Below are 8781 nucleotides of genomic sequence, written 5' to 3'. Positions count from 1 at the left end.
ATGCGGCAACTTCATACTCGACATAATTCATTGTTTTCCACACTTGCCACACAAGATAATATTAATAAATTGACTGTCGTTTTAAGTGAAAACATCGCATAAACATAGCTTAAAATTGTTACGAGATATCTAAATGAAAAATTTCCTGAGCGCTGGATTGGCCGGGGAGGTCCAATAAATTGGCCTGCAAGATCTCCCGATCTATCTCTTCTAGATTATTTTTTGTGGGGGCACATGATATCTCTAGTCTATGCGGATAAGCCAGTCAATCGGCAGCAGTTATTAAATAAAATAACAGACGCTTGTAATAATATACGTAACGATGCGGAACTTCTTTTGCGTTCTACAACATCAATAATTCAAAGAGCAGAAGTGTGTGTAGACCAAAATGGTGGTCACTTTGAACAATTTATAAAGTAGTTTATAAAGTAAATTATTGTTTAATTATCGTTTAATTATTGTTTAATTATCAATAAATAATATTATCTTTAATAAATAATATTGTTCTTATTTTATGCAATTTTGTTTTTTCGCTATAAGTGAAACAATCGACTTTAGGGCATATGTGTATTAAGATTTTTTGACTTAGAATGACAAAAAGAATACACAGTTTCAGTGTGGACATCACGTTGCGGGATACACTGTATATACATATACAGGGTGTTTCGGAGCGACAGTATCAGCAGTTTTTTAAGGAAACAACGCATTTTCGTGAAAAATGTTTCATGCAAAAGTTGTAGAGGTCTAAGTGGCGCATTATATAATAATATTAGTATGATCTTGAAAAGCACTGCCAAGGTCACATAAAAATCACTTTAAATTTTTTTAACGGAACCCCCTATTTTCATTACATATTCTTATAGCTTACCTCGAGAGCTTTCCAAAACACTATAATAAAGTATTTTTTCATTAAGTACTTTTTGAGTTATTTTATATTTTAATCTGACATATTTTGATATAAAAATTAAAAAATGGTTCAGAACTTTTCGACTCAGTTTGACCCAATCTACCTCAACCTTTCGTTTGGTCACTTACTTGTCGGACACCATGTATATATATTAAAATTAGTGTAAGTTTAACCCGAGTATAACACAATAAACTCAAAAGTACAGGCTCTGGTAAATACAAATTCAAACATAAAAAATAGCAAGTAAGAGCCAGCGCTGGAGTTGGTGCGCATACTATATTTAACTTAGATTAGACGATTGTCACCCGAATCTAATTCTTACACGCGCAGATAAAGGTAATATCACAGTCGCTCTGGATAGAGATAAGTATATAGATAAAGTGGAAGGAATGCTTAAGGATAGAGAGACATACCTGATTTTGAAAAAAGACCCTACTAATAAACTGATCAATAACCTTCGTGACCTATTGACCAGGTGGAAAAGGGCTGACTTTATTTCGGCGACTACCTATAGGTCATTATTTTGTGGGGATGGGATCTTACCGAGAGCTTATGGGCTACCAAAAATACACAAACCCAATTGCCCATTTAGATTAATCGTCTCTGCTCAAAACAGCCCCTTATATTATTTAGCTTCTTTTTTACATAAGATCATGTACAAAAGTTTTCCACTCACACAAAGTCATATTAATAATAGCTTCCAATTAGTAAAAAAACTTTCAAATATACAGATAACTGATAAATTTAGTCTGATTTCACTAGATGTCATCTCGTTGTTTACGAACATTCCAATAGATGCAGCAATAGATAGTGTATCAAAAAGATGGGATTTTATATGTGAGAATTGTGACATCCCCAAAGAAGAATTTTTACTAGCAATCGAATTTGTCTTGAATTTTACTTTTATCACCTTTAATAAGGTTTTTTACCAACAAACATTTGGCACACCTATGGGCTCACCGTTGTCGCCTATTATTGCAGACATAGTGTTGCAAGATTTAGAAAACAGAGCCCTTTCAACTCTGAAATTCACACCATCTTTTTATTTTAGATATGTCGACGATGTGGCTCTCGCAGTTCCTTCTGATTTAATAGACTACACACTAAACATTTTCAATTCTTTCCACACAAGATTACAATTTACAGTCGAAACCGGTTTAAATAACAGCTTAAATTTTTTGGACATAACAATGTTTTTAGACAACAACCGCATTATTTATGATTGGTACCATAAGGAGACGTTTTCTGGCAGATATTTGAATTTTCTTTCTCAACATCCACTTTGTCAGAAAAGAGGCACGGTTATCGGTCTCTTAGATAGAGCATTTTTACTGTCTCATCCCACAATAACCTTCGTGACCTATTGACCAGGTGGAAAAGGGCTGACTTTATTTCGGCGACTACCTATAGGTCATTATTTTGTGGGGATGGGATCTTACCGAGAGCTTATGGGCTACCAAAAATACACAAACCCAATTGCCCATTTAGATTAATCGTCTCTGCTCAAAACAGCCCCTTATATTATTTAGCTTCTTTTTTACATAAGATCATGTACAAAAGTTTTCCACTCACACAAAGTCATATTAATAATAGCTTCCAATTAGTAAAAAAACTTTCAAATATACAGATAACTGATAAATTTAGTCTGATTTCACTAGATGTCATCTCGTTGTTTACGAACATTCCAATAGATGCAGCAATAGATAGTGTATCAAAAAGATGGGATTTTATATGTGAGAATTGTGACATCCCCAAAGAAGAATTTTTACTAGCAATCGAATTTGTCTTGAATTTTACTTTTATCACCTTTAATAAGGTTTTTTACCAACAAACATTTGGCACACCTATGGGCTCACCGTTGTCGCCTATTATTGCAGACATAGTGTTGCAAGATTTAGAAAACAGAGCCCTTTCAACTCTGAAATTCACACCATCTTTTTATTTTAGATATGTCGACGATGTGGCTCTCGCAGTTCCTTCTGATTTAATAGACTATACACTAAACATTTTCAATTCTTTCCACACAAGATTACAATTTACAGTCGAAACCGGTTTAAATAACAGCTTAAATTTTTTGGACATAACAATGTATTTAGACAATAACCGCATTATTTATGATTGGTACCATGAGGAGACGTTTTCTGGCAGATATTTGAATTTTCTTTCTCAACATCCACTTTGTCAGAAAAGAGGCACGGTTATCGGTCTCTTAGATAGAGCATTTTTACTGTCTCATCCCAAGTTTCACTTAAAAAACATCAACCTTATTATACAGATTCTGCTTAATAATTCCTATCCTTTGCGTTTTATTTTCCAAACTATCCATCACCGGCTCAAATTATTAATCAACAATTCAAAATATGAAAAAATGAATACTAATGCAGAGGACCAACCTAGGACTGTTTATTTTACAATTCCTTATATTCCTTCCATATCTGAACGGTTTATTGATATCATAAAAGACCTAGATGTTAAATTATCTTATTCTCAATAAATACTTTACAATTCCGTATATTCCTTCCATATCTGAACGGTTTATTGATATCATAAAAGACCTAGATGTTAAATTATCTTATTTCAGTCTCAATAAACTGCATAAATATATAAAAACACACAAAGACATCACCCCAAAATCTCTTTGCAAGAATGTTGTATATAAGATTAATTGTTTGGATTGCGATGCTTCCTACGTAGGACAGACACGTAGACATTTGACAAAAAGGATTTCTGAACACCGGAATCATATAAATCGCAACACCACGGTTCATTCAGTTGTTACCGATCATAGGATAAATTTTAACCATAACTTTAATTGGGAGGAGGTGGAAATATTAGATAGCGAACCGTTTCTCCAAAAACGGTTGTTGTCAGAGATGATTTTCATAAAAAGACAAGTAAATAGCCTTAATTTACAAACAGACACAGAATGCTTACCAGATATGTATATGACCGTCATCGATAAAATGTCAAAACTATAACAATCAAACGGTTGTTTGTCACTCCGAACGTTGTCGTCTCGCCGCGTAATGTTTGTCAGTCTATTGTGGGATCTCGCAAAGGATGGTCCATTTAGTCTGACTGCGTGTATACCAGGATATTTTAAGGTACTGACGCCACACTTTCATTATTTCTTGTCATTATTTCTTGTATTTTTAAAGGTCTTTTTTCGTCTTTTTTAATCTATGACAGAATTTTTTAACTTTTTAACTTTTTTAATTCATCTATTTATTTATGGTTTTATAAAATTGACCCACTCAACATTATTTATTGTTTTGGTTTTTGAATAAGTGACTTACATGAGTTTTAAGTTTTATATCTTCTTTACACAACCTATATTAAGCTCTCTCCACCTTGGTGATTCCAGGATGCGTACTAATAAATGTTCTGTGAACTTATCGATTCGGTTGCTCCCTGGTTTGCCAGCCGGGGAGATGCGAACCGTAAAAAATTGAGACTCTCATGACATCCGTGAGGAAGACGTACTTACGATATCTTGGTGATGTCTAAACAACCATTATTATTGCGATACAACTGATTATAGATGATTATTGATCCGCCGATTTAACTATCTTTTTTGTTTGCGATTTTTTCACGCTGAAGAAGGTCCCCAAAAAGGACCGAAACGTTCGTTAATTTGTAATGTCGTAAATCGACAATCGTCTAATCTAAGTTAAATATAGTATGTGCACCAACTCCAGCGCTGGCTCTTACTTGCAATTTTTTATGTTTGAATTTTTAACCCGAGTGTCTCGATTGGTCCTATCAATAAATTAATATTTGTCGGTAACAACTAGAAATCCTACATATATATATATATATATATATATACACACGTAACACACGATGCATTTTAATAATTGTAACGCTGTACTTTATAGGGTGAACCTTTTCAAAAAATGAAGGATAGATTGCTAAAGAAATTAGGAGTACAGGAAAAAGAATTCGAAAAGGTAGGCATCCTTAGCTAATCTTTTTTGATCTCTTATGAGAATTCATAAAAAAACTTTGAAGTTTAAGTTCGCGGTGGTGTCAATGGGCAAGCCACAGTTCATTATCGACTCGCCGGACTGTTGTATCAAAGTCGACGATTTCCTTCCTAGATTTTCCGGTCAGAGTAAGTATAAATTATGTTTCTATTCTCCATTTTCTAACGCATGCGAATAAAGTGAGCGTCGAATAATCGCATAGTCTCACTATATTTAGTACATAGTACATTGTAATATGATGCTGATGAAGAATAAATTTTGTAGTCTATCCACTTTTAAACGCAGGCACATCGCCACACAGGCCTTGGCTTGGCCTGGAACATGTCAACAAAGCGCCAAAGCGCTCTCGTATCAACTACCTCGAAAAGGCCATTAAGATTTACAATTAAATTTCCACCACACGAAGAAGAAATTAAATTAGGCAGCCACTTATAATAATTTATATACGACTCTGTATAGTAAGAGAATGACGTGGAAAACAGAGCTCTTTCAACTCTGAAATTCACATCATCTTTTTATTTTAGATATGTCGACGATGTGGCTCTCGCAGTTCCTTCTGATTTAATAGACTACACACTAAACATTTTCAATTCTTTCCACACAAGATTACAATTTACAGTCGAAACCGGAGTAAATAACAGCTTAAATTCTTTGGACATAACAATGTATTTAGACAATAACCGCATTATTTATGATTGGTACCATAAGGAGACGTTTTCTGGCAGATATTTGAATTTTCTTTCTCAACATCCACTTTGTCAGAAAAGAGGCACGGTTATTGGTCTCTTAGATAGAGCATTTTTACTGTCTCATCCTAAGTTTCACTTAAAAAACATCAACCTTATTATACAGATTCTGCTTAATAATTCCTATCTTTTGCGTTTTATTTTCCAAACTATATCCATCACCGGCTCAAATTGTTAATCAACAATTCAAAATATGAAAAAATGAATACTAATACAGAGGACCAACCTAGGACTGTTTACTTTACAATTCCGTATATTCCTTCCATATCTGAACGGGTTTATTGATATCATAAAAGACCTAGATGTTAAATTATCTTATTTCAGTCTCAATAAACTGCATAAATATATAAAAACACACAAAGACATCACCCCAAAATCTCTTTGCAAGAATGTTGTATATAGGATTAATTGTTTGAATTGCGATGCTTCCTACGTAGGACAGACACGTAGACATTTGACAAAAAGGATTTCTGAACACCGGAATCATATAAATCGCAACACCACGGTTCATTCAGTTGTCGATCATCATAGGACAAATTTTAACCATAACTTTAACTGGGAGGAGGTGGAAATATTAGATAGCGAACCGTTTCTCCAAAAACGGTTGTCAGAGAAGATGATTTTCATAAAAAGACAAGTAAATAGCCTTAATTTACAAACAGACACAGAATGCTTACCAGATATGTATATGACCGTCATCGATAAAATGTCAAAACTATAACAATCAAACGGTTGTTTGTCACTCCGAACGTTGTCGTCTCGCCGCGTAATGTTTGTCAGTCTATTGTGGGATCTCGCAAAGGATGGTCCATTTAGTCTGACTGCGTGTATACCAGGATATTTTAAGGTACTGACGCCACACTTTCATTATTTCTTGTCATTTTTAAAGGTCTTTTTTCGTCTTTTTTAATCTATGACAGAATTTTTTAAATTTTTTAACTTTTTTAATTCATCTATTTATTTATGGTTTTATAAATTTGACCTACTCAACATTATTTATTGTTTTGGTTTTTTAATAAGTGACTTACATGAGTTTTAAGTTTTATATCTTCTTTACACAACCTATATTAAGCTCTCTCCACCTTGGTGATTCCAGGATGCGTACTGATAAAAGTTCTGTGTACTTACCGATTCGGTTGCTTCCTGGTTTGCCAACCGGGGAGATGCGATCTTTAAAAATTGAGTATCTCATGACATCCTTGAGGAAGACGTACTTACGATATCTTGGTGATGTCTAAACAACCATTATTATTGCGATACAACTGATTATAGATGATTATTGATCCGCCGATTTAACTATCTTTTTTGTTTGCGATTTTTTCACGCTGAAGAAGGTCCCCAAAAAGGACCGAAACGTTCGTTAATTTGTAATGTCGTAAATCGACAATCGTCTAATCTAAGTTAAATATAGTATGCGCACCAACTCCAGCGCTGGCTCTTACTTGCTATTTTTTATGTTTGAATTTGTATTTACCAGAGCCTGTACTTTTGAGTTTATTGTGTGATAAAATATTAAAGAAAAACTTTTAATTTTGAGAATTTTCGCGGTGCATTTAGAAAAGTATTGTCTTATTATTATATTTAGACATTCTTACATATGAACGCTCCTGAGACGAAGCGTCGCGCTCCTTAGTTACGCGTATCTGGCGACTCGTTGCTAACGCACGAGCGGTGAGGGGGGGGGGCAATAGGCGTGAGCCACGGAATCGGGCCGAAATGTGCAAGTAAATCCCAGCACTGACTTGTTTAGTCTATCATTGCAATGAGTGAAAATCACAACGATTCACACGATAACGTCGGTGTTTGAAAACATTCTGTTCTACGTAGTTGTTAAAAGCAAATTGGATGGTGTTTTACTTTGGTGCCGTACAGAAAAGGTACTATATAAAACTAATATACATGTATATTTTTGTTTTTAGATTTTAACTGAAAGTTCTAAATAAAAATTCCTATTTATATATATTTATTGCTATAGATTATAGACCGCTACTAATATAGACTGTCTTTATTATATCTTTTTTTAAATAATATTGTTTCAAATTTTTGAAAAAGGTTTTGTAAAGGTTTTGAAAAGGATCAAAAATTGATGTTTAATAAATACTTTCTTTCAGAAATTGACATAATCATTGAAAACTACTAGAAATGTTATGAACATTATGATAGAGGAGATAAAAATAAAGATCGAATAAATTTAGAAATTTACAAAAGCATATAGAACAACATAATATTATCAAAAAGATGCTCGTCGGATAATTATTGTCATTTAATTAATTAATTCGCCGAGAAAAAAAATCATAAAAAAATCTTTCAAGAAATCGCGATATAACGGATTTAATGTGTTAAAATAAGCATTAAATGCATAAATTATGCGCTTCTGCTGATAATGATTTGCAATTAACAGAGAAGATAATATATATAATTGATTATACGGCTCGTATGACTAAAATCAAATGTCGATGTAAACTGGCAGTACCGAGCCAAGCGCGGTATAAAGAGCGCAAACACTGCTTTATTAATTACTAAATATACACTAATCGCGGACGTTTTGGCCCTTTTTTGGGGCCATTTTCAGCGTGGAAACAAAATAATACGGTCTTAAATAACTAAACGCAACTACGACATTCGGTAATACATCCAGTGGATCTCTTACGCAACCGGCGACATCCCATCATTAAGAGAATCCATGTCCTTCCAAAGATAATTCCTCGAATTTCTTGGGTGGTAGATAGACATGGCAGTACTTATTTTATTTAATCTATAAGTAAGTTGGGCGGTATAAGGCGGATGACCGAAAGAAGTATTTAAAACAGTTGTGATGCTTACAAATGCACAGGTTGACACCGACCAATCGTAGATGTAATCGGAGAACTACACTCTCCAACTCTCGGAGGAACAATGACACACGGTAAATATGACATAATGTTGGTTTAGCCAGGTTGTCAACCAGATGTTAATAAACAATATACAAAATCACAAACACGCAAATAAATAACACGATCCCGTGACAAAGTGGAAAGATTGACGCAAACGGTAAAAAATAACAAAAATAATAATAAAGTCGAGAATAATAAGATTAAATTGTTGACAAGGAGCGAAGCTTAGCAAGATACCTAAAAGCCCCATTGTAGCCGCGCCTTCGATT

The 8781-nt window shown here is 33.9% G+C and overlaps 2 protein-coding genes across 5 annotated transcripts in view; one reads left to right on the top strand and one right to left on the bottom strand.

Moving 5' to 3' along the window:
• The window catches only part of LOC115236464 (proteoglycan Cow-like), a 70682-nt gene that overhangs the window by 47460 nt on the left and 14441 nt on the right, over window positions 1-8781 (bottom strand). The gene's annotated exons all lie outside the window — the stretch shown is intronic.
• On the top strand, window positions 4787-5360 carry LOC115236465 (ubiquitin carboxyl-terminal hydrolase 7-like). Of its 4 annotated transcripts, none has more exons than XM_029808939.1 (3): window positions 4787-4857; window positions 4919-5021; window positions 5179-5360. In XM_029808939.1, exons 1-3 carry the CDS (start codon window positions 4804-4806, stop codon window positions 5280-5282), a joined length of 261 nt encoding a protein of 86 aa, XP_029664799.1. In that variant the 5' UTR covers window positions 4787-4803; the 3' UTR covers window positions 5283-5360. The 4 variants fall into 4 exon arrangements, with proteins under 4 accessions (XP_029664799.1, XP_029664797.1, XP_029664800.1 ...); XM_029808937.1 differs by having other exon boundaries at window positions 5158-5360; XM_029808940.1 differs by having other exon boundaries at window positions 4792-4857; window positions 4925-5021.

The sequence above is a fragment of the Formica exsecta genome, unplaced genomic scaffold, assembly GCF_003651465.1.
Source record: "Formica exsecta isolate Colony F162 unplaced genomic scaffold, ASM365146v1 scaffold248, whole genome shotgun sequence".
Taxonomy (NCBI): Eukaryota; Metazoa; Arthropoda; class Insecta; order Hymenoptera; family Formicidae; genus Formica; species Formica exsecta.
Note: the sequence above shows the minus strand (reverse complement) of the source record. Positions and strands in the feature narration are given on the sequence as shown.

Bases quoted from the DNA above. Each gene is read 5' to 3' on its own strand.
- LOC115236465 (XM_029808937.1), top strand. From the start codon at position 4,804: ATGAAGGATAGATTGCTAAAGAAATTAGGAGTACAGGAAAAAGAATTC. The intron at 4,858-4,918 runs GTAGGCATCCTT...AAAACTTTGAAG, and splicing joins AGGAAAAAGAATTCGAAAAG to TTTAAGTTCGCGGTGGTGTC. The intron at 5,022-5,157 runs GTAAGTATAAAT...TAAATTTTGTAG, and splicing joins TCCTAGATTTTCCGGTCAGA to TCTATCCACTTTTAAACGCA.